Here is a 25,627-nt window from a genome sequence, read left to right on the forward strand (position 1 = left end):
CTTGCTAAAACTAGATTGGAGATAAAATTGTGAATTCAGATTAGCAAAATAATATTTTGGTTTTAGGATTTGGCTAATTGTAATCATATTTTAGGCCATGCGCTTAAAAACTACGTTAATGAACATTATATGAGTAAAAAAAAAAAAAAAAAAAAAAATCACAATTCAGTACAGAAATATTACAATGACAATCACTGTCAAGTTACATTTTGAATGTTGAACGTTCTATGAAATTGAGAGTAGATTTTATAAGTTTAATTTCTTAAAATAAAAAATAACATTGTACAGTTTCCATTCAGACTTTTTTTGCATACAAGCAGTTCGAGCTAAACTGATTACAAGAGTAAATGTGACAAGCACTTTCACAAAAATAAACGATTTAGTGATATCATGAACACATTCCCAGCACTCATGCATCAGTATGTTTTAGCAAAAAAGCCCTTAGTATATATTTTTTAAAGAATGTTTTAGTAGCTGCACAAGAATGAAATTTTAAAATCAATTATATCCCAGATTAATATGCATAGACAAATATTTCATTTGTAGGTTGAGTTCCTGAAAAAGTAAAAACATTGCATGCGGACCAGTCTCACACAGCAACAGTAGGCATGTTCAGCTTCAAATCTGCAATATTTTTGTATCATTTATGTTTTGTATCAGGGATGATGTATTTTTGTAGACCAAAACCCTGGGAAATTATTTTTAGCATTATAATACTTTCAGTCCAGAGATCAGTGGGTTTTCTGAAAAGGTTTTTGGTTAAATGCCTGAAATAAGGTCTGCAGTTAGCACAAGCTCAAGATATTTTCAGGTTTAATTCCACAACATAAAATACATCAGTAATAAATATTCACATGATTTTTTTTTTTTTTTTTTTTTTTATATTTGACTTCTTTGATTGATAACAAGTGGCTAAATGGGACTATTGAGGTTAAATGGCACACCAAACAGGTAAACTCATCTTCTCACTGGGTTTTATAATCATGGTCTTACAAACTATTCTATTCTAAACTATTCATTTAGCTTTTTACTTCTGGTGATTGTACTTAGGCTTCAAAATGTGTTTACATTTGTGAATATGAACTTTTTTTAGTCACAGACCTTATTTTCTCTAATAATCCAAAAGCTTTGAGGAACCATCAGTACAAAAGCCAGTGGAAAATCTCATTGGGTTCTAAACTTCCAGATTGGCCTACAGAAAAAAAATCATCACTGCAGCTCTTTAGCAGGACTACCTGTTTGTTCAGACAGACTTTAAAAAATATATTTTAACACTTTCTTTGTGATGCTAGTGGTGCAGATTTCACAGCTTTAGCTACTTCCAACAAAAAAAAACTTTTCTCTCTGATTCTATTTTTAGTAAGCATTGATCAATTATTGTTATTTTATGCTTGTGTAATTTAAATTTTCAATCCGTGTGCATAAGGATTGTGAGTTCATTATTAGCAGAAAAGACATTGTCCCTTACATAGACATCGCTCCCTTAGGTCTGCAGGCCTGATCACCATCTCGCGGACCATCTCCACGGTCCCAAACACTGGGTAAAGCTTCTCTGTGAACATCTCGCTGTATGTGTAGATGTGTGCACGCTTCTGGGTGTCATAGAAGGACAGCTGCCCCGCCTCATAGTCCAGATAGACCCCCACCCTCCGCGGGATGAGTGACTGGGGCAGGGGTGTGGGCGGTGTGGTCAGGGCCTTGAGCTCGGAGCCCCTCTCCAGCCTGAGGGTCAAGTATCCGCTCTGGGTATTCAGTGGTCTGTAACCTTTGCAGAGAGCGGATTCTTTGGCCACCCCGAGACGCCAATCACGGTCGCCCACTTCTACCTCCCAGTACCGGCGTCCCGACGAGAAGCCTTCAGAGCCGAGACAGCACCACCAGCTGTCGAAGCGCCGCAGGCTGTGAGAAACCTCACGCCGCTCCAGACCACACTGCATGCGCTTGCGGTCCTTAGACAGAACCAGAGCAGGGTTGGCCGTCTCTGGGTCAAGAGTCACCTCCACTGAAAAACAGAGCAGCACTTATAGTTAGATTTAGGTCTTATTTGTATTGTGGGAGGTTTTCAAAAAATTAAACAGTGGAGAGAAATAAAAACTGCACGCTGCCAATTAAAATACTGCCCAATTTTGATGTTATGATGTATTATGTGTGTGTAATATATAAATCAAATATACCGTATTTTCCGGACTATAAGTTGCACTTTTTTTAATAGTTTGGCTGGTCCTGCGACTTATAGTCAGGTGCGACTTATTACAATTAATTTGACATGAACCAAGATCAATGAACCAAGAGAAAACATTACCGTCGGCAGCTACTAGAGGGCGCTCTATGCTGCTCAGTTCTCCTTCAGTCTACACTGAAGACATAGAGCGCCCTCTCGTGGCTGTAGACGGTAATGTTTTCTCTTGGTTCTAAATAAATGCGACTTATAGTCCAGTGCGACTTATAGTCCGAAAAATATGATATGTCTATTGTGTATATTTATGTATATAAATTAACATACATCTATGTATACATTTAAGAAAAATATATGTTAAGTGTATATATTAAATATTTACAAAATATGTGCTGTATGGTTTTAGTAATTATATATATATATATATGCTTATTTATTCAGCTTTCAGATGATGTATAAATCTCAATTTCTAAAAATGTACACTTACGATGTGGTCCAAGGTCATACGCGCACACACACGTATATCTAATTTTGACACATACCTGTAGCATCACATATCCAGTTCCACACTGAAACGAAAAGCAGCATTTGTGTTACTAAATAAATTTTAGAAATTATCTATTGAATTGACAGCCTTGATGTCTACAGCTGCTGAATGTCAATGCATTTAAATTTTATTTGATTGATGAATCTATTAATCTCTCACCTATGTGTGGAATGTAGCCAGTGCAATCTAAAGAAGATGAGAGAGAGAAAGAAATATTATCAGAAAGCCGTTTTCATGTCTAAACTAATAAAATATCTGTCTGTGATTTTTGTATAATACAGTATTGTTCTCCAGAAAATACCAGATGATCTGATTTATAAGCTTAGTAATTCCACTTGGCGCCACTAGTGGAGCAGAAAACACTTACAGCATTTCAGGTACAGTAACTATCCTTCAAAATCAATTCTGGGGCATTAATGTCATTGCCTTCTCACCGATCGTCTGGGACTTTTGTTTTTGTACCAGCCACAGTCTTGGAATGAGCTCCTACAAAAACACAGTTGTGCTTAATGTCAGTCTTGCTGGTTTTTAGATAAATTAAAAACGAAATGTGCAAAGTCTTTGAATGTTGTAAATGTTTTCAGAGGCATCACACCTTGTCCAGATGTTCTCCAAGCACGACCCCTATGAGCAGCTCCACAGCAGACTGCAGATGCGACAGGTGACCCCGCTTCCACCGCAGCTCCACGTCATCCAGCATCATCAACACCGCCTCACCCGGCCAGATACCATGCTGAGAGAGAAAGAGAGAGTTTATAACAAATAACACATATGGTAAGACTAACAGATAGGGCTTAGCGGGCTGTGCATGTCTCTCTCAGGTGAGTCAGTGAGGTCGTTTGTACTCAGCACAGTCTGACAAGAGGATCATAGCAAGGTTAATATCTTAATTCTTAATCAGAGAGCAACCCGAGACAAGACCAACAGAGAGAGTAAGATGCTTCATTTACAGCATGGTTTGATATAACATTACACACTAACAAACCAATTAATCTGACAACATGAGAAAATGTTGTAACCCTTAATATATTTATGGACAAAACTTTTTTGCTTTATAGAGGCCCATTTAAACACTTCCAGACACAAGTTTGTACACGCTTGATTAAATTACCTTACACACCTTTTGATCTAAAAGGCTTCTGCTTAAATGACTGCTTTGTAAACAAATACTGTAAATGTCTGCCTATGAATTTGTTCTGCAAAATAAATTACATTTAACAAACATTTTGTATGAATGTTTTCCTAAGAAAATCCCAGAATGCATCTCATGAAATTTAGCAGATGCATCTTCTGAATCTTCTCACCGGGTGTCTGTTGCGCTGTCCTCTGGTCCAGTCCAAAATGATCCTTTTGTATGGGCCCAAGTCATATTCTCCTCCCTGCTCCAGCATGCTGAGCAACTGACTCTTCCAGTCCCTCTTTTCTGGATGCAGATCAGCATAAACTTGCATGGGCGTCTCAGTATTTTCCTGCATAATGAGAAAAAAAAAATTGGAATATAGCATGCAAGTCATGGACTTTGATGATATTTTATGGTGCTTTCAAATATTGAAAGTTTGAGATCTCCAGTCATTTGGAAAAATATTAACAACACCTGTATCATCTCTATGACATAAAGTCTTTAATAGCCACATATAGAGAACTTCTGATCTAAATCCCTCAATGCAATTACATTTTGCAAGTACAGGATTTTGGATTCAACATCAGTAACTCTGAAAATAATTGCCTCAATAACTTGAGCCCCTTGAGCTGACATTTATGACGCAATAACCTTTTTAATAAAAACCCTGTGTCTAACTCAAATCAATTACTTTGATTTCTCAAGATGCAATGTGCTGACGACAAGCTTTTTTAAAAGTACACTAAATCCAAGAGGCGGATGCCCTGGAGCGAACTACAGCTCAAGGACACAAAAGTACTGTGGACTATACTATAACTTGAAAACAAGCCACGATTAAATCTTGATCCTTTAAAAACGGACACCGAATTTTAAACCCTTAAGCCACTGGAGCTGTCAGTCAGCTTGAGAGAAACATACAAGCTGGTTACTATGGGGACTGGTGGCAGGATTTTTTCTAAATTTAACACACGGCTGAAACCAACCAACATCAGCCTGTAATTAAAGCCATGCAGATCCTGAGAAACAGCAGCTGTCTGAAAAACAGAGTGTGTATCTTGTAGGATGAAGCTTAATGAATACAGGAAACACAGCTGACTACATTTACTGAGGAACAGGGTTGTGGATCATTCAGAAATGAACTGAATGCTTTTTATAATTATATCCCATACTAGGAAAATAGCATCACCCTTTATTTTTCAAGGTTCAATTCTCATTATTAACAAAAAGTTAACTGACTTTTGCCTCAAATTCTTAATTTGCCACTTATTAACGGTCAGTAAGGTAGATGTTAAGTTAAAGTACTGTTAAGTTCAATTCTGAAAAGTGTTCCTGTAGCTCAAGTGGTAGAGCATTACGTTAGCAAGCGCAAGGTTAGGGGTTCGAATTCCAGGGAACACATGTTAGGAGAAAATTGTTAGCTTGAATGCAATGTAAGTCGCTTTGGATAAAAGTGTCTGCTAAATGCATTAATTTCATTTTAAATCTAATTAATTTATTTATTATGAATCTGCCTGTGATTAATTTCAGCTCAGGTTCTAACCTTCATCTCCAGGATGTTGGCGGTCTCCACAATGAACTCTCGACAGGCATGAGGAGGCCACACATCCTCTCCGGTCCAGATGTGAGCCAGAATATCTGACCTCTGAAAGACATCAGCATAAGAGCTTCCAACAGAGATACACAGAGTTTGAAAATGTGTGTGGAAACGTATTCAATAGCGGACTCTTAAGAGCTGGAGAAAAGCCAGGTACAGGAACAATGCAACCATATATTAGTCTTACCCAGGGATGGGCAGTATTTCAGATACATGTATTTAAAATACGTATTTGAAATACAAAATACTATTTTGTATTTTAAAGCCTTTGGAAAAAAAACAATTGTAATTTGTATTTAAATTCATTTAAGACGAGTATTTTTGTATTTTCAAAATACTCAAAATACTTTGAGCCAGTCAACCTCTTAATCAGGGTGCTGTTTTCACGCATCAACTAGTTCAGACCAGACACACCCCTCCCCCCCAACCCCAACATTCATCCACGTGAGCCGCAGCTGTACAACCCAGCCTTGGATCGGCAACTTTTCTGGAATAAAGTGAGGATCTGCTACTTGTTGATTAAAGTAGCTTGTCAAATGTGTTTGAATCATTAACGTTACTGCATGTTAGGGATGGGTGATATATGACAATATCGTAGATTCGTAGCGATGGTATAAATTGTGAATCGACTGAACTTTTTCTAAATCTTTTACATAGGACTTTCTGCTTTCTCTTTAGCTTTGTGCAGCTTACTGCGTGCGCTCCTCAGTAAACCTACAAGGCTTTTATGCTTGACGTGCTCTCCGTTGTATAATTCTGTGAAACGACAGAAGGCGACTCTGAGTAATTGTTCTCCAAACCACGAAAAAGCAGCGATGAGAGGAAGTAGTTTGCAGAATAATTTGTCAAACATCTCTTATACTGTCTATGTCAAACACTCGTCTCGTGAGAAGTTCGTGAATAAATGGATTTCTTCACATGTAAACGGATTTATGATGTGGGTAATTTTGACAACACATGTGAAAAAAAAGTTTTGTTACACTTCTTAAACCTTAACCAAATAATCAAGTTAAAACCAGTAAACTTGAAACTGTGACTTGTGACATTAGAACAAAACATTAATATGATAACATATGTATAACACTAAATTGAACAATACTTTGTTATATATGTTTTTTAATTCATTAATTATTTTATTTCAATTAATGATTGTATTAAACACCTACCATTACTTTATTCATTATTTCTGCTATGCAGGCTCATTTTGTAAATGTAATCATTTTAAATTTTACAAACATGGTGCTTTATGAAAATGTAACTGGACACATTTCTAAATTGTGATTGTGTTTACCCATCTATGCAAATGTTTGTTTATGTGGAGATTAAATAATTAGGTTAATCATTGTCTGTCTACATCAGTTTAGTGCAGTGATTGTGTACATTTGTTAGGACAATGATACACCACACTTTTAGTTGTATTGTTCACCAAAAAACAATTGTGCCAAATGATTTCTAATTTTAACCTGTTAAATGTCACCCCGTCCCGTATACAGGACGCCTACGTTGACTATGCTATATTTTAGGGGTGCTCCAATCACGATCGGCCGATCATTAATGCGCATCTCGTCAGTAAAGCCGGTTTTCTAATCAGCTGTAAATTCCATCAGGTGCGTGATTTCACATAGAGCAGCTGTTACTACACAGAACCGTTGTTAATAGAGAAGATCCACTTCATTTTCAGCGTTTTTTGGCGCATCTTCTCAGTTAACAACGGCTCTGTGTAGTAACAGCTGCTCTATGTGAAATCACGCACCTGATGGAATTTACCGCCGATTAGAAAACCGGCTTTACTGACGAGATGCGCATTAACGATCGGCCGATCGTGATCGGAGCACCCCTACTATATTACAATCAAATCTAATCTAGACAAACTATATATCGTTGGAAAGGTCTAAGACTCCCAAATATATATTTTACCAATATTTTTTGTTAAACATTATGTAGGAAAAGTAATAGATGAATTTCTGACAAGAGTGCACCCTCAGAAATCTACTTTACAAAAGGAGCTTTGACCTTTGTTTAAAAATAAGACTTCCTCGTTGCCTTTATCACATTTTAGAAATCATCAGAAGTTATATATCACTTGAAAACATAAAATCTCAAAATTCATCCTTTAAAACCCATTTTAAAATCAGACATTGCATTACCATGTAAATGGTATATCAAAATCATCTTACAAAATGTTTTCAGTCATGATTATAAAAATTTAGGTTTGTATCATGCACATTCATGTCTATCTTCAAAAACGTGAGTGACAGTTAACAGGTTAAAAAAAATATTTTAGATAAACTTTATATTTTCTAATTATGTATATAAAAACAAATAAACTTTACATTTAACAAATATAAAAAAAAGTTACTATACTACTTGCGTAAAAAAAAAAAAGGGCAGGTTAGGTCAGCCATATTGGATGGCAGATACTTTAAGATTGTGAAACAAACAGAACTTGGCCACATTGGAACACCAGTCTGTCACATTGGCTTTTAATGATGGTGATAAAACATAATAAAAGTTAGTTTTTGTAGGTTTTGTCGTTTTTTTATTTCTTACACTGCAGGGGAAGGAAAGAGGTATATAAAATTAGTTTCTAAGCAGTTGCACACATCTAAATGCTTTTTGGCATTCAGAATAGGCCCAGATAGATTTCAGCCTAATAGGGATACCTGCACTGAATCTTCAATTTCACATGTATTTTGTGTATTTTCAAAATACAAAATACTGTATTTGTTTTTAAATACATTTTTCCACACAGTATTTTGTATTTAAATACATTTTTCCACACAGTATTTTAAATACATTTCCGTGTATTTATGCCCATCTCTGGTCTTACCTGACAGATCCTGTTGAGTTCTCGCGCAAGCTCCATTATAAACAGCTGACTCTCTGTTAACGGCTCTTTCTTCGCATGTTTCACTCTCTTCCGCGTCTCCTGCACAGACAGTTAGGATCTATGGAATAACTTCGGCTCCACCAGGAAATATAACAGCTACTTATAAATGCGTTTTTCTTTTCTTCTTAAAGTCATGAACATCTCCATCACATCTCAATTGGATTACAATTGCTGACTAATTTTAGTGCTAACATTTTATTTATACCAAGTACACCATTAAATAATATTTTCATTTAAACTTGTGGAAAAGTGTAAAATAAATGGTTCAAACAAATTATTAAATAATATCTTGACACTTTTGCACAAGTTTAACGGTTACAGCTTGACAGAAAAGGATACAGAATTAAAATAAAATACAAATATTCAAATATATGTGGCTTATTTTCTTCATCTTGCATTTAATTTTGTAGCAGGTCAAATTGTTGCAATGAAAATGATGCCACAACTAAACTAATTTTAATAAAAGTCAATTTATCTGAAACGAAAGCAACTGTAGTTGTGCCTCACATTTTATGTAGTCCATCCTAAATACACACAATTATTGTATAACGTATTTTCCTATTAAATCATATTTCGTAATTTCTTAATGTTTTGACAAGTGTGACTTGACTGTAAATAACCATATTCAGTATAAAAGTAACAAAAATATATTCCATTCACAAGTGATATTTACCTTAATTTTCCTTATTTTCTTCACACGCCACATGTTTCACATTTCATTGTGTCTCACTGATAAACAAGTACACTACTTTATTAGCGAGCAATATTGCTGGTTGTGGTGTAAATGGCGCCACAACTGAGTTAGTTTTGAAAAAATAAAAAATAAACTCATCAGAAATAAGTGTGTTTAGTTGAAGTTCATAGCTAGCAATTTACATAGCCTATCCCAAATATGCAATTTCTCAATTACTGTAACAAGTCCTCTGATGCAACAAAATTGAATGAATGAACACTGTACCTTCAGACGAAACTTGAGCTTCTTGGCAGGTTCAATGAGGAACTGAAGGCAATCCTTCATCATGTTGGACAGCCTGATGTGACCCTATTAGAAATCTGAAAGAGACGGAATGCAGAAAACAGCAAAAGAGGGAAAGAGAGAGATTGGAGTTGTTTAAGATCAGTGTAACAGCTGAGAAAGATGGGAGGGGTTTGGAAAAAGCCTTACTTTCAGAGCTCAGCAAACTCAACACATGCTCAATCTGCAACAACGCATTATTTTTTGATCACTCTGCGGCTCTGCTCCGATCAGCTCGTTACGACAGAGGTTCCAGGTCCAGAGAGACCCGAGGAAGCAGTGAGAGCACTTTTAATAGGTGCTCGGGGACAGAGGGGGGGTGTAATTGTGCTGAATCAGCACGACTTCTCAGTGTTCCTCCAGCAGCACGCCCACACAACCTGCCAGAGCACCTCGACACTCAGTCGATTCCTAATTTCCAGCCCCAAAGTTAAAAATCAGCTTATAATATTAAGCATACAACATGGCCCAAATGTCCATGACCACTAGTGAAATGGCTTCCATTTCACATTTTCTAATATAATACAACATCTTTAAATTACAAATTATATTATAATCATGACAATTTGAGAGAGAAAATGATTTTCCATGATGTTACTTTTGTAAAGTCAGGTAATTCTGACATTAAATGGAGTAAACTCCAAACTTTCTAATTAAGAAAAAAAACTGCACAAGATGGAAATTTTCATTGAGAATTATGAAATCAGCATCATCAAATTGCAATTAAGATGCAGATCTTTGAATGATTAGCTTAAACACTATCAGTTTGTCAAGCCAACAAAATAAATGAATTCATCTTGTGCACATACATTATTACAAGGTATAGCTGATCCAAGAAATATTCACAATATTTCTATCTTTTAAAATGTTTTCCGGTTTCTTTACCGATTTAAAATTATCCCAAATTTCCGATGTAGTCTTAGACTTCTGAATAGCAGGTATTTTTCACTTTAACTATACCTTCCTGTTTTTAGACAGTAAGAATGAAGAATAAAAGAGGTTTCTGATAAATACGTTTGTCCATATGCATTATGCACTGATAAAAATGTATCGACACTATAATCGCACAAATTCGTTCATACAACACTATAAAATTAAGTACAGTTCTTGATTCTATGATATTTTGGTGCACAATGTTCTCTTGTTTCTGTTTGGGACAGTAGTGCAATGTCACACCAAAGAAACTACTTCAGCTTCCTTGCATTTATTTATGATTAACTATACTTGTTGACTGAATGAACAATGCCAGAATCTGATAAGGTTTAATTAATGATCCGCTACAATCTGAAACTAAATTATGTGCCCAAAGTAAATGCAATTATGTTCCTCTGGTGTGCAATATGATTTACTTAAGCTCTAATTAATTCAGTCTCATTTATTTATGATCCAATAAAACTGCTGACTTAGATGAATGAACATGACTAATGAAGGAGATAAAAGTTTGTACATTTACATGGTTACATTTTTGATCAGCTATACCTTTAAGTATGTGCACAAGATAAAATCATTAATTTTGTTAGCTGGACAAACTGGTGGTTAAGCTTATTATTCAAAAACCCAAACTTTTAGACTAGAGTTACATCCACTGAACATGGCTCAGACCTTCAGTCTGTGTTGACCTAATAAGCTTTCTTTTTTACATAACAGAATGTAGAACCTTAGAAGCAAGCTAGAACTGAAAAGCAACACCCTAGCAACGCCTCAGACACATTAGTAGCTACTCCATCAATCTGTATAACAGCATAATCAATAGAACTCTCTGACTGTCTAAACCAAAGGGACTTGTCAGGTTCTTCTGGTGTGCACTGCAGTGTTGGCAGATTGTTGGCATTGTCACACCACGTGTCAGGTCTGAACAGGGACAGATTAAAGAGGTCCTGACAGATTCAAATACACAAACCACGTGAACGAGCACAAGGTGCAGATCTCCCAAACCCACACTGATCCTTTAAGCGAATTAAACCAGTACAGCCCTGTGTATATTTTTGAGCATGAGTGAGTAGGTGGTGTTGGTGAACAAAAACCTGCTCACGACAGACTCCATTAAAATACATAGATCACGTATTTGCATTTTAATAAAAATAAATATCCCAAAATAATAATAGTAACTGTTATTCAATATAAATTACAATTAATATAATAATCACATGTTAATATGACGATTTAATTTAGATTTTTCATAGCATTTAGAAAACTAAATAATAGGCTATACATTTTCGTCCACTAGGTTTATGTACGTTATTGCAGATGACAGACAAAAAACAAAAAAAAACAAAAAAACCAAGGCGTCATGATACGCTGCAAACTCAGAGAAGCGCAATGCAGTCATAATATTATGCAGTTGCGCGCATATGCAAAAGTCATTAAACAGCAACAGCAGCACCGTTGCTGATGATAGAATAAAAAGTTTAGCGAGATAAAAGTCACATACCTTTTTATTTATCCTTTTGAAATATCCTCGGAAAGTTTTCCTACATCACAGCCTCATCTGATGTTTGTGCATCTCGTTGCTCGTTCTCTAAAAAAGGCCTCGCCTCAGCAGTCAAGACACGACAGGAGTGTGATGAATCTCGTGGTGACCAATCAGCGTTCACACGTCTTGGTACTTTAGTTAATAGCCTTTTGTCGCGGAGTGATTACCGATCGTGTATTTCCGTAACGTTCCCGAACGACTCCTCGGATATTTCCGTTACATTTCCGAAATGATACGAGTGCCTTTTCCTCAGCTTTCCTCAGCAAGACATCCAGCAGAGGACACTGTTTTCTAACATTTCTTACATTGTTTGCTCTAATTCTTCGACGCAGTTCTGAAAATTCTGCTGTCTCAAGCCGAAATATGCATTTATATGATATTATATTATGAGTAACCTTTTTTCACTTTTGTACTAGTTTTTTCAACTGCTTACAAATAAAATCTTTACTTGTCACACAATTTCTGAAACCTGACACTAACACAACAGATCCACACACCAAATCTTTAAAACCATACAAATTCTTGGCCTTTGAATCAGTTTTTAGTTTCATAAAACACTTTTTGCATAACAAAACACTCTCTATGTAACACACAAAAATCTAACAGGAAATGATATTATGTCAAAGGTGTTTGCAAATGTTTGCTTATGAGTTGTGTTTGTGATGTTTTGAATGCAGTGCTTCATTTTGCAATAGATGTGTGTGCATTTTGTGTGTGCAATTCTTAGATTTGTGTGAAAAGTTTTGAAAAAAAGGAAAAGTTTTGAAAATGTAAGCAACTGAAAAACTGTAATAAAAGAAAGCTTTAGACTCTAAATAGCTTTTTGCACTTTCACAAACCGATTTAAAACTTAAAATAAAAAAAACTTTATTGAAAATAGAAGGGACAACAAATATGTACAAATGAAAATAAATGCTGTTACGCATGTGAGAAACAAAAAAAACATGATCTCATTAACAGCCAAAAATGAACGCCATGTCACTTTTAAATGATTTCGTACGAAAACGAGTAAAAAATAAAAGTCAACAAAACTTATATCATAACAACATTACATATCAAACAGAACTTCAATATTTGATCTTGCATAGGTATTCGATTGGTTAGAGATAAAAGCAGCTATTACTGTTTTAAATAGCAGGAAGAGCACAATATTTCTAAATGAATCAAATGCAATGAGATTTAAGCATAACTGAACTGAATCTTTGCATCGGCACCATTTTGTTTTGTCTACAAAACTCATCGTTAAAAATCACAACTGAATATGAAATTCCATTTTCTCTTAGTGATTTAAATTTCCATTTCTTCGTTTACTGAGGCAGTCAGTTGTTAAAAAAAAAAAAGAATATTCTGTAATGGTGTGCTAGTTTAAATACCTCAATTGTTTCTTTTGTCTTTTCGGACTTAAAAACAAGCAGTGCCCCACAAATACAACTTTACAGAAATAGACAATAAAACACACGACACAAGGAAACTGATTGCATAGATGTGACAGAGCAGGTGCAAATTACTCAGGTGGAGAGGATTGTCCAAAGTACATTTCCTCCAAAAAACACATGCACCGCTGTAATCAGCTGACCTTGCACTCACAACTGCACCCAACAACAAAACAACAACAAAATTTCAATGCTTTATGGCATTTTACAAGCTATCTGAAGTCACTCAATTCATAAAGCAGATGTTTCCAGTGAAAGAACAAGTTCCAGGTAATGGAAGGACCTGTTTTGAACTCTGTAGTCTTATTTTCCAACCATCTTTAGGGCTCAGGTTAATCATAAGCTCTAGATGAAGCCATTGTTACAGCAGTTTCGGGCAACCGGTCACACAGTCATTCGAAGGCTCCATCAGTTAGATGCAAAAGTGTTTAACAAGGAGAGCAGGTGTGGTGGTTTAAAGGACCTCATTATTACAGACGGCGGTCGTAGATCTTAACCATTCGTTTAATATGGAAAAGCTTGTGGCGAAGTTTGCGACAAAGGTGCTTCTTGTTTTGATAATCTGGCATCTAAGCAGAGAGAATAAGAGAAAGAAATCCTCATTTTAGATTAAAAAAAGCAGTGCATATATGAGTCAGATGTTTAGTCTTTTAACCATGACTCACCCGTTTTAGGTCTTTGAGATGATTATATTCCTCTGCTACAGCCTGTAACATGAGATAAAAAAGAAAGTCATATGGATTTGAACAACAGGGAGGTGAAGTAGTCATCTGAAATGTTTTCAGTCGCTCGCTCACCTGGTACTTGGACGAGCCCTCTTCAAGTGTGTCCAGCTCTCTGCTGAGCTTGTTTATCTGATCGTTGATGTCGTCCATTTCTGCACACAGTTCCTTATAGGTCCTGAGGTCCGAGTCAAACTCTTTCTTGTACTCGTGTCGCTGGGTGTCAGACGTGATCTCTGGATACAGACTGATTGGAAAGGAAACAGATATTAGTTGGATGGTAGCTTGTATAATGAGCTTTAAAGTAGGCAAGATAATTAAGGTAAATAGTAATTCGGTAGTGTTTAAATAAACTTTTATCCAAATTGATAGATAAACAGACCCTCTGGACTGGAGCGACCTAGAGGTAAGCATCTTGATCAAAGCAACAGTGGTGATATTTAATGGATTAACTGCTGTGGAGTTTAAACTGACAACTCTTCAGTTGCCACTCCGCAGAAAAAAAACTAACAAAAACACCCACCATAAACCGAGTAAAGGTATATTTACCGTTACAAGGTGACAATCTGTCAGGAAAATACAGTCATTTGAAAATGAAAACGCACAGTGAGGGCATACATTTTCAAATTGCGCTCATTTGAAATTCCACCAATCACAAAATTTCGCTAATGTGAATTATGTAAAATACAACCATTTAAAGAAATTCTGTTGATGTGAAATACCTTCATTCACAGAAATCTAGCTAATGTGAAATACTACTATTTGCTAAAAAATCACTAATTCAATGCTTCATTTGCCATTTGTTTTTGCTAATATGAATCACCACTATTTTTACATTTTGCTAATGTGACTCTGCCTTAACTCCTTACGTAAGTCAGCTTTTTACTAAATAAACTTTCAAACCTGTATTTTTCATCTGAGTCAGAAAACAGCAAATAGTGAGAAATCATAAAATGATTCATAATGTAGTGAATACAAGTATTTCAGTCAAGTCACTATTATTTATATAGCACTTTTTACAATGTAGACTGTGTCAAAGCAGCTTTACAGTATTAAACAGGAAAATAGTGTGTCGAAATAATGTGCCAGACAAAACCAGCAGTTTAATTCTAGGTTGCAACAAAGTCAACATTATAAGTATTTTAACATTACAAGTAACTAAGTAACTAACATTTTCAAAGATCACGTAATAAATGCTGAAAGAACATATAGTTCATTGTTACTGTTAAGTGTTACATTTATATGTCGTGTCGTCTGAAAGTTTATTGTTTGCAAAAATTTTCTTCTCAGAGTCCAACAATAAGTGAAACCAAACCACATCTGTTTTTTTCACAGCCAACCAAACAATACATGTAAACATGCACACCTTTGACCCATTAACCCAAATTTAGTCTATTATGTTAGCATGTGGAGATACGTGCCAGAGATGATTATCTAGACTTCCTTGTTGTAGCCAAGGGAATACGCTACTAACTCTGGACCCGCATGACCCACAAACAATTCTTACCGTGTCCATAGATCCTCGTCAAAATCATTTGCAGTCTCTCCTCCTGTTGTGTACTCGGTTTCGTACTGAGACTCGTCCAGCTCAGGGTTCCTCCTGCGTCTCTTGCCCCTGGAGGCAGACGGTTTGCGGACGGTGTCCGTCTGGTCGGAAGGGCTGGAGCTCACTTCTCCAGACCGGGATGTAGAATGTGATGGCCGGCTGAAAGAGCGCTCAGGGTAACTGTGGGTGGAAAAACTGTTACCACTTTATCCAAAAAGAGAAATGAGCAAACATTCATTCAAACACATTTGAGCAAGCAAATATTCTTCAAGATACTATATGACAGTCTGAAAAAGAACATGTTTATCTGGCATGGAATTAAAATATAAAAAAAAGGGAATTGCAACTTTTCTAACAGTTCAATTTTTTTTTCACAAAAGCAAGTTTAAATATCACAATTGTTTCTTACAATTGTGAGTTTATATTTAGAAATTGTGCATTTACATCTTGCACCTTTAACATTTTCTTGCAATTCTGTCTTTTAGACACCTGAACTGACTTTACATTTCACTGCATTAATGTTTTCTTCATTGCACTTCATTGTGCTGTTTTTCGTCATTTCCAATAAACATGTTAGGTCAAATTACAAAATAGTCTTTTTTTTATTTCTTTAATGAAAAAAAAAATGCAAAGCCAATCATCTTTTAGATAAAGGCATTGCTTATTTGCTTACTCTTAAAAGGGACTTGTCTATATGATGTCAGTAGAAAAATGATATTAATTAAATAATTTATACTGAATCATTGAAGCTTGTAGAGCCACAAAAAAAAAGGCAGACAGAGGCAGACAAGAGGGATAGACCAGATTTAAAAACAAATTATAATGAAAGAACATCTGATTAAAAAATTCTAAAAGTTTGATCGCATGCCAAGTCCTTTTTTTTGTAATCTGACCTGACTTCATAAAACTAATGGCCCAGACCGTTAGGCAGATTAATGATCCAGACAATAGCACTGATGATGATTTAACATCAGCTAACCAAGGTCGCAAAAAAGCCACGGACCACTTTGAACAAGGAGTAACTGTGCATTGCCATCCAAATGTTAGATTAAAAAAAATGTATACTTTTATTTTAAAATGACAATAAAGACTGTTGTTTACTGAACATCAAATCAGCATATTAGAATGATTTCTGAAGCAAACTGAAGACTGCAGTACTGATGCTGAAAATCAGCTTTGCATCACAGGAATAAATGAAATTTTTAAATATACCAAAATACAGTTACCATATTTTAAAATGTAATAATATTTCACAATATTACTGTTTTACTGTATTTTTGATCAAATAAATGCACTGTTGATGAACATAAGAGACCCTAAACTTTTGCCAGGAGTGTATGGAAAACTGGAATGCAATTCCAAATGATTTATTAAGGCTTTAGGCTATAAAGTTAGCTCCAGCATTTCCTTAGCAGGGGCATGCAATATTGCCTGTTCACATGGAGCTAAGCTTTAAAGTCTCCAGCTATCCCAGGGTCGGATCATTCACTCACTCACCCAATAAAATTGTTGGTCTCAGAACTAAAGACACTGCCAGTCTTCAGGGGGATGGAGCCGACACTGGGGGCTGAAACCAGAACAGGAGCCATCTTCTCTGAAAACACCATGGATGCCTCCTGCACGCTCTGTCCATCCTGTACGTGGTTGACCTGAAAAAGGAACAAACTGTTTAGTACAATGTCTGCAAACTTTAATTCATATCTGAACGGAGAGTATGACGTGCATAATATCAAGAAGCAACATATCTCAGATAATGAAAATCACAAACAATTAAGCGAGTGAGAAGAACTAAAAGCAGATCACAGATTTTTTTTTAATGTGAATCTTAAATGGTTTTGTTTAAAGAACATTGCATCTTTATTTAGGATAACATATGTTAATATACTGCACAAAAAGTGTGTGTGTGTGTGTGTGTGTGTGTGTGTGTGTGTGTGTGTAAGGTGGGAGAACTCAGCAGGAAAGAGGGTGGAGGAGCGTTTCCCTGCAGCCGGGGAGAAGGGAAAAGCCACTGTGCAGAAAAGCTCAAATCATCCAAGAATTCCAACAATGCTTTCCCTGCATGAGCTACTGCCACCGCTGATCCGTGATCACGCTACATAAGCAGGGAAAGAATGCTTGAGAACACAGAAAAGAAGGACGTTTCATGTTCATGACCTCCTTTTGCACCAGAAAAAAAGTGAAGGAGAGATAGAAAGGCAAGGAGGGAAAGGTATTCAAAGGGAGTGTGTGGAACGCTGTCAGAACGCATGGATTTACTGAAAGCACCAGGGCAGAGAAAGGCAGACCAGTCTCATTATGGTAGTAATTATGTTGCCAATGGACTTAATCCAAAATCAAAGCGCACCCCACGGAGCCCTCACCACCAGCTACGGGTTCATTAATACGTAGACCTGGATGAAAGATTTACTAGAGACTGCTCAAGTTTAGCCAAAGACTCTCAACCTTGTCGCAGACATTGCTTCTAAAATTCATAGAATTAAAAATAGAAACAACTGTAACACACATTAAGAGTACAGAGCGATAGAATTATGAATGATTTTGGAAAAATGTGTAGTTTGAGTTCACACGGAGTTCTCTGACTTTTGATATTGAACTGGTGTTTGAGTAAATCTGAGCAGTGAGCACCATTTGATCCCTCTGAAAAAATAGAGGTCTACATTTGCTCTCATTTAATCTCATTTAATCTTTCTATATCCATCTAGGACAAACAATTAAGATATTAAAGGGATCTCATCTGTTATTTTTCTTTGCTGATAGGAGTCTCACTGTCATTTCACTGTATATAAAAGGATGATAATTAAATTAAAGTTCTTTTGACCTGTTTCTTGAATGACCTTTATTGTTTTAATTGCTTCTCTTTTTCAAATAAGAAAGAGTCACAGTGAGTAATGCAATGTTGTTGAGCAATGCGTGCACACACACACAACATGACTCACTTACATTTAACATTCTCTTAAACAGCACTAATGTACAGTATTATTACTGAAACACATAATCAGCATTAGCTTATAAAAGCCCACATGGCTGATGAACAGTTTGATCAGTTCCAGAAAGTACAGTTTTGTCACATTTTCAGTACATAATGTGCAAATAACTATCTAAATTCAGATTCTCTTTCAAAATATGGCTCAAAAAGTATTGCTAAAATAGATAAAGAACATAAATAAATATTTTTTAATAAATTTTAGTTATTCGATTATTTTAAACCATTTTAACATAATATATTTTCACATTTTCTAACTACCTATATGTTGTACAAACAAAATATATAAGAAAAAAATTGCATTTACCCAAAAGTACATTTTGTAATAAATTTGATAAATATATTTCCTTTTTCTCTTTGCAATAAAGTATTGGCTGTATGGGACATTTATACAGTATATATAATATAATAATTTAGTGATACTTTTAATATATATATTTTTAGTCTAATTACATTCATATTATAAACAATATATTTAAAAAAAAACATATTTAACAAAAAAAAATTCACATTTCAAGACTGTAAACGAGTCCATTTTTGAAATAAATTGCTCTTCAGATACACTTATAATAATCAGTAATATACTAACCAGTGGCCACATCCGTTTCGACCATTGAAATGCTTCTAATAATTATGTTTATACCTAAACACTTAATTTATTCTTTGAACTGTAAAGAAATGCTAATTCAAGCATGCTTTCTAACTGTCTAACTGGTAGTACAAAAGTTTAGCCGTTCATAGTCATCCACCATGGAGTTAAAAGCCACTCGACTGTCTCAGTTCGGTTAATGATCAATCACAGTGAAACTAGGCTGGCTGTTAACAAACAGATCATATCAGCAACACATTCAACCTTGTGACTGAATTATCACCAGTGTCACACAGGCCACTGAAACTATTAAAGGATAAATGACTTCAAAATACACCTTCAAACCGCTCACTGTCTACCAAAACAAAAAAGGTCTAAATTGACTATCACAAACTATTTAGAAGAATTAAACTGCATGCCTCATATACGGTTGCTGGGATGCAGGAGTCTATGGACAGTTAAACGTATGGGAATTTCCACTGCAAAGTACTTAGATGCTATTTGCTTTAGAGACTAGCAATAAGCCTGACCCTGGCCTTTTATTTTCATCTCCTTAGGCAAGGCACTTCATGCCATTTTGATCTGGGTGTGCCACTTAATTAGTGACCATGTGTTTCTTCCTCCATGCAGCACGTCTCAACGTAGGTTTAATAAGGAAAACTTACCCAATCCTCCACATCTCTGCCCTCCGTTCCTCCCATAAGTGGTCGATCCCAGTAGATGTTTGGTTTCCCAAAGTGCCAGATTTTACTTCTGGTCCTATAGGAGAAGAAGGCCGCCACAGCCAGTGCGACCACAACCATGAACCCACAAACCATTGCAATTGCCTGCAAACGACAAAACTGTAGTGTTAAGTCCAATATGTACATACAGTTTTTATCATACTGAATTAAAATGTAATACTCTATAATAAACATCTTTATAATCATCTCACTCTCAGGATCAGTTCTATCTTGAATCAGAAGTTCTGGGTTATAAATAACATAATGTGTATGGATTACTAAAGACAATTATTTAGATTATTCCTTGAATTATTTTGTTTCTTAGCTGAGTTTTTACAGTAATGCACTCACAATAGAAGTCTAAATAAAAATAAAATTGTCCTTTTGAGGGACTACTTTTGATTATACTCTTATGAATATACTTTCAAAATACATTGAAATACAATGAACACGATGTGCTTTGTGACAACTAAATTAATAACTTTATATATATATATATATATATATATATATATATATATATATATATATATATATATATATATATACTTTATTATTATATATTATTATTTATTATTATTTATATTATATATTTTTACATCCAAAAAAGTTTTTGTTTACATAATATATGTGTATGTGTTGTGTATATTTATTATGTATATATAAATAATCGCACATATACAGCATATATTTTGTAAATATTTACATGTATTTAAATGTATGTATTTATATTCATATCATATACAGTATAAATATATTTTATATATAAACGTAACATGTATTATGTAAACAAAAACATTTGTAGAATAAAGTGATCATGTTTCTTCATTAAACTTGGATTGAAATAGGTCTTTTTTTTAAGTTTTTGAAAATCTTTTTGAATAAAAAGTTTTTTACATCGACTTTCAATGGAGGTACGAAAATCTCAGGTTTTGTTAAAAATATCATCATTTGTGTTTTGAGTGAGTGGGTGAAAACTTTTCATTTTTGGGTGAACTATTCCTTTAACATCACTAAATCAACCTAAACACATCAGATTACAGCAAAAAAATAAATCTAAGGGTTAGATCAGGCTTCCACTGTAAGTGTAAATGCACTTCCTCTACTGATTTACACACTGGAGGAGTTAAAATTATGGTCTATGGCAATCCTTTGATTGTAGACTATAAAGAAGACATAAATTAAATGTAGTCTCTAAAGACATTTGGAAACATCCTGTAACTTTAAATGGTACCTCTTGAGGGTCCACGTAGCAGTAGTGGTACAAGTACTGGTTATAGATGGGAAAGCCGGCCCCCATTCCTGTCACACTGCTGCCATAGAGATTCTGACACATCATGAGCATGGGGTTGTAGTATGAGCTGGTGGAGCTTTGGGCCATAGGGTTCACTCCTACAATGTACACAATGTTTATAATGCCCTGAATCACAGCCATTATAGAACAGATAACAAGGACCACCAGGTAGAACTTCCTGCTGCGGAACATGTTTGTTTTGGAGAAGGTAGCTGCAAAGAATCCCAAAGCAATGATGAAGTTTATGGCAGCAATGGCGATCATACTGGTCTTTGCTGAGTAAGGGGTCGGGTAAGAATTGTAGTAGCCACCATATCCATATCCACTTCCATAGCTTCCGTATCCATACCCGCTGCCATAGCCGTATCCACTTCCGTATCCAGGATAGCTGGAATATCCAGATCCGTAACCTAATCCGTACTGCATGTCCCAAACCAAAGTCGAGGCCACACAGGCGAAGATTCCCAGACAGAGGATTATAATGGTTCCCATCATAATCTTCACAATTCCGGGAGGGGAGAACCATTTGTAGAAGTGCTGTGGCACCTCCTCGCCCACATAGTAGGATCCTGGAGGTGGAGGGTAGGGATCGAACTCACTCCGAGGGTCTTGGAAGCTCCCCGGTGGTCCAAAGCCATTGGAAGGTGGGGTGTACATCGGGGGACTGTCGTAGGAATGCTTCTCAAACATCTCTCAAAGATGACCAGTGGTCTGCTAAATGAAGCAAAAGAATTTATAAACATTAATATTTTTTTCACTCAGGTGTTACATGCAGATAGAAAACGTAGCAGGTTCTTTATTTATTGTTTATGACCAATTTGTGAAATAATTTCTTTAGAAGACTGTTTAAAAGACAATAAATCAATCAATAAATAAATAAAATAACACCATAAATGTAGCCCAACTGTACAATAGCTTTACATAAGGAACAATAGTGTTACAATAGCTTTACATAAGGAACAGGTCTAAATTTAAGTTATTATTAATTGAAAAAAATATATAAAATAAAAAAAAAAATCCATGCCAAAATAATATCATCATCATTTAAAAAAAAAAATATAGATATATATATTTTAATAATAAATTTTATAAAGTATAACATTAAGAAACTGAAATCAAGTTATATTAAGTTTTTTCATTGATGTGAATATTACATATTTAACGTGTCTTTGCCAAAAAAAAAATTATTTTTTTTTCAAAAGTAAATAGTAATGTATAAAAATAGCTGCTATGAAATATTATACATGCATAATCATAAACAGAAACAAACACAAAATAAACACTCCTTGTGTACGCTGGAAAACATAACAAACAGCATACAGGGAGGGAACAAGACAAGTGTGAGTAAATAATGACAGTTTTCATTCACTGGTGAACTGTCCCTTTAAATGTCTAAGATCAGCACATTAGCAGTGACATCAATACACAGGCCAAAATGATGTTACCCAAAACCACAAGCCGTGTAACCACCGTGCTGAAATAACTGTGCTGTTTATGAGTGTGAGGTAACAACACAGAGTAGAGAGGAGACATCGGCACCAGGGTTCAGAGTCTGTCCACACAAAGCCACCGTTTACAGGCCCGACCGTGGGAGTTCAACTCAATCTCAACCATTGTCCAGCACTCACTTTGAAATGCATAGATTCAAATTCTGGCCAAACATGCCGTTTGTTTAATTTCAGATCATATGCTCTAGGGGTGAGGTCACAAACAGGACAAAACCAGACAGAATAGGCATCAAGAAGTACTCAACAAAAACTATGCTATACATTACTGTATGTCTAACACTATAGGCGGTAATACGTTGAATGGTAGATGTACTTTTATGTTGCCATGAATACACATTTCTAATAACACACAGCACAATCATTGATTGATTTGTTTGTTTTTTTTTATAAAAAAATTATAATAATAATAAAATAGGTTTAAATGTAAAAAAAAAGTTATGGTTAATCCTTTCATTATTAGATGTAATATGAAAGTCCTTTTTACTGAATTTTTGAAGTTGATTTTGAAGTTTGAAGTCTAAAATTGTTTTTTACGGTCTTCACAAGAATATATTTAAAATAATTTAAAACATAATATAAAAGATATTTAAAATGTAAAAAATCATTATGATTTTTTCTTTGTACTTTTAATGTCATGATTTTAATGTTTTCTAATAATATAAATTTAAATATAATATCAAATATTTAGTTTTACATATTTTTTTATAAAACTGATTCACATTTATAATGTTTAATGTTTTCTTTTCCATTTTAAATGTCATGATTGTTAATATATCTTTAATAAAATACAATATTTAAAAGAATTTTAAATATAATACAATAAAAAAATCTCAGTGTCTACTGTAGCGTGCGACACCACAACAACAGAAGACTGTATACTACACTTTCAGTCCCTGGCAAAGGCCTAGATAAAGCCATTTGTCTAGTTACTATGTGTTCACCTACTATCCGGCCTCCCCCAACTTCTCTCCTTTGTTATAGCAAAAAGTCAAGGCTGCACTCGGTCTGTGCATGGTCGCCATGGTAATACAGGCCTGAGGTCAAAAAAAAAAAAAGGGAGGTTTGGATAGAAAAACACAAGAGCTTCACTGTCTGGCCGCTCTGGAGGGGGGGTGCTGCCTACGTAGGGCAGATACAGTTGTAGTGATCAGGTGTCCTCAAGAGAATCCTTTCTTATTTATCAACACACAACAGTTTTGATTTCATTTATGATTAATTAACTAATCTTTTGAATGACCAACAACAGGTGAAGAGGTTAAGACAGATGATATATAGAAGATTCACTCAGTTCTTAGGCTAAAACCCTTTTATTGATTGGTTTTACAAAATAGCAGTACCATCATGGCATCTAAATACAATTGTACTTTATGTACAGGTATGTATGGTATGTGCTGAGTATTTCAAAGCAAAGTACCATAGTACATGATCAAACACTTTTGGCATGATACCTTGGTATAAGTAAAACATTATTTCCTTTGTATTTGTCTAAAAACAGTACAACAGTATTTTCGAAAACAGATAATGAAATATGAAGTATAGTTAAATCAAACGTGGGTTAACTTTAAGCAAAGATTACAAAACCTGTTATTGTTTACTTTGCATTTCATCATAAAACTGTTGCATGTTTCTGTACCACACTAAAATTTGTTTAAAGCACTCTTTTGTGTGTGTTTTAAGCGAGACAACAATGATTTTTAATAAAAGGCCTAAAAGTATGTCTACAAAGTACTATCATAAATGCTAAATATTTATAAATAATTATATTTTAAAATATAAATATAGTATTTTTGTCAAAAATACAAACCTACAATTCTAATCTAATATAAACACACTAAACTTTATTTACCTTTCTGAATCTGTCTTCACCTGAAGAAATGAAGATTTCTTCTATTCTAATATTATTATTTTCCCAGATGGTTCTTCTTCGTCTTCAAATGTAATTCTCAGATTTAGGTTAAAAAAAGATAAAAAATGAAGCCGGTGCGAGTAAAAGTGTTGGTTGAGACAGTGGTCTCTGTTCTCTAAAGCTCTCTGGTCCACCTGCGCCTGCATGCAGTGAAGCACATCTGTATCGTCTGAGTGTTAGGATCCACCAGAACTACTGACCCCCTCCAAAAGATGTGGGTGGAAATACGTGAACGGCTGAAAATAAACTTCCTTGAGAACAAGAAGCTTACTCGATCTAATCTAGAGACGTGACTCGAGCGCAGTTAGTCAAACCAGGTTTAATCCCATTGGACAAAAGCCACAGAGGGCGGGTTATTCCGATCACGAAGTGTTTTAGCTTGTGTCCATCTTATCATAATAAATTATTAAATTCACTTATATATATTTGTATATCAAAATTATATTAGTTTGATTTCTATCATCACAACATCACAATTAAGTGAACAAAGGACGTATTTTAGTTAATTTCTCTATCTTGGATCCAGCAGGTGTTTATCACAAAGCCTACGTCAAAAAGGTAATTTGGGGAAGAAAAAACAAACAAACAAACAAAGAGACAGACATTTAATTTATTAAGAAATATTCCAGGTATTATTTGTTCGTGATTCCTTGTTGACATCACCCTACAAGAAGTGACATCATCTGTGTTGGGAAAACAAGTGCACATCTCTAAGAACAATAAGAACAACAAGTTTCTTAAAGCTTATGATGATATTTTTCTTAGGCTACTGACTGAGGTGTTATATTTTCTTTTTTTCCCTTTGCCTTTATGTTATTATATTTCAATGCAGTGCTGTTTCTTGATGTATTTTCTTTTTTGCATATAAACAAAAACAAAACATCAATCAAGGAATAAGTTATGGGATGTATTTAACACTAAAACTAGAACATTATTTATCTGTTGATAAAATTATAAAAATTGGTATAATATTACCAATAGATCAAAAGTTGTAGTAGCCTAATATAAATATGACATCAAACTGACTTTCAGTAATATAACTCGCATGCAGCATATCCTTAGCTCTTTATTTCTACACTATTCGACTAATTTAATCTAATTCATTATAA

The 25,627-nt window shown here is 34.9% G+C and overlaps 2 protein-coding genes and 1 long non-coding RNA gene across 3 annotated transcripts; 1 reads left to right on the forward strand and 2 right to left on the reverse strand.

The window, feature by feature from the left end:
* Positions 1 to 172: 172 nt before the first annotated feature.
* LOC113107192 (butyrophilin subfamily 2 member A2) lies at positions 173 to 11,943 on the reverse strand. Its single transcript, XM_026269527.1, has 10 exons — positions 11,774 to 11,943; positions 9,286 to 9,380; positions 8,268 to 8,366; positions 5,384 to 5,485; positions 4,028 to 4,192; positions 3,319 to 3,456; positions 3,158 to 3,209; positions 2,883 to 2,909; positions 2,719 to 2,745; positions 173 to 2,002 (listed from the first exon to the last, which is right to left on the reverse strand). The coding sequence occupies exons 2-10, from the start codon at positions 9,346 to 9,348 to the stop codon at positions 1,443 to 1,445; spliced, it is 1,233 nt and encodes a 410-aa protein (XP_026125312.1). The 5' UTR covers positions 9,349 to 9,380; positions 11,774 to 11,943; the 3' UTR covers positions 173 to 1,442.
* On the forward strand, positions 4,020 to 17,597 carry LOC113107193 (uncharacterized). The gene is made up of 3 exons (XR_003292623.1): positions 4,020 to 4,030; positions 4,765 to 4,767; positions 17,512 to 17,597. It is a non-coding gene; the product is annotated as an uncharacterized LOC113107193 (long non-coding RNA).
* Positions 12,695 to 24,836, reverse strand: LOC113107191 (occludin). The gene is made up of 8 exons (XM_026269526.1): positions 24,459 to 24,836; positions 21,045 to 21,818; positions 19,754 to 19,915; positions 17,014 to 17,165; positions 15,478 to 15,696; positions 14,046 to 14,217; positions 13,914 to 13,955; positions 12,695 to 13,817 (listed from the first exon to the last, which is right to left on the reverse strand). The coding sequence occupies exons 2-8, from the start codon at positions 21,792 to 21,794 to the stop codon at positions 13,719 to 13,721; spliced, it is 1,596 nt and encodes a 531-aa protein (XP_026125311.1). The 5' UTR covers positions 21,795 to 21,818; positions 24,459 to 24,836; the 3' UTR covers positions 12,695 to 13,718.
* Between the last annotated feature and the right edge of the window lie 791 nt (positions 24,837 to 25,627).

Source organism: Carassius auratus, chromosome 8 (genome assembly GCF_003368295.1).
Source record: "Carassius auratus strain Wakin chromosome 8, ASM336829v1, whole genome shotgun sequence".
Classification (NCBI taxonomy): Eukaryota; Metazoa; Chordata; class Actinopteri; order Cypriniformes; family Cyprinidae; genus Carassius; species Carassius auratus.

Excerpts from the sequence above, each read along its gene's own strand:
- LOC113107192 (XM_026269527.1), bottom strand. The coding sequence starts at position 9,348 with ATGATGAAGGATTGCCTTCAGTTCCTCATTGAACCTGCCAAGAAGCTC. Across the intron at positions 8,367-9,285 it reads AGCTCAAGTTTCGTCTGAAG|GAGACGCGGAAGAGAGTGAA; the intron begins GTACAGTGTTCA and ends CTGTCTGTGCAG. Across the intron at positions 5,486-8,267 it reads AACTCAACAGGATCTGTCAG|AGGTCAGATATTCTGGCTCA; the intron begins GTAAGACCAGAG and ends GATGTCTTTCAG.
- LOC113107191 (XM_026269526.1), bottom strand. The coding sequence starts at position 21,794 with ATGTTTGAGAAGCATTCCTACGACAGTCCCCCGATGTACACCCCACCT. Across the intron at positions 15,697-17,013 it reads GAGACCAACAATTTTATTGG|TTACCCTGAGCGCTCTTTCA; the intron begins GTGAGTGAGTGA and ends TTCCACCCACAG. Across the intron at positions 13,956-14,045 it reads AGGGCTCGTCCAAGTACCAG|GCTGTAGCAGAGGAATATAA; the intron begins GTGAGCGAGCGA and ends CTCATGTTACAG.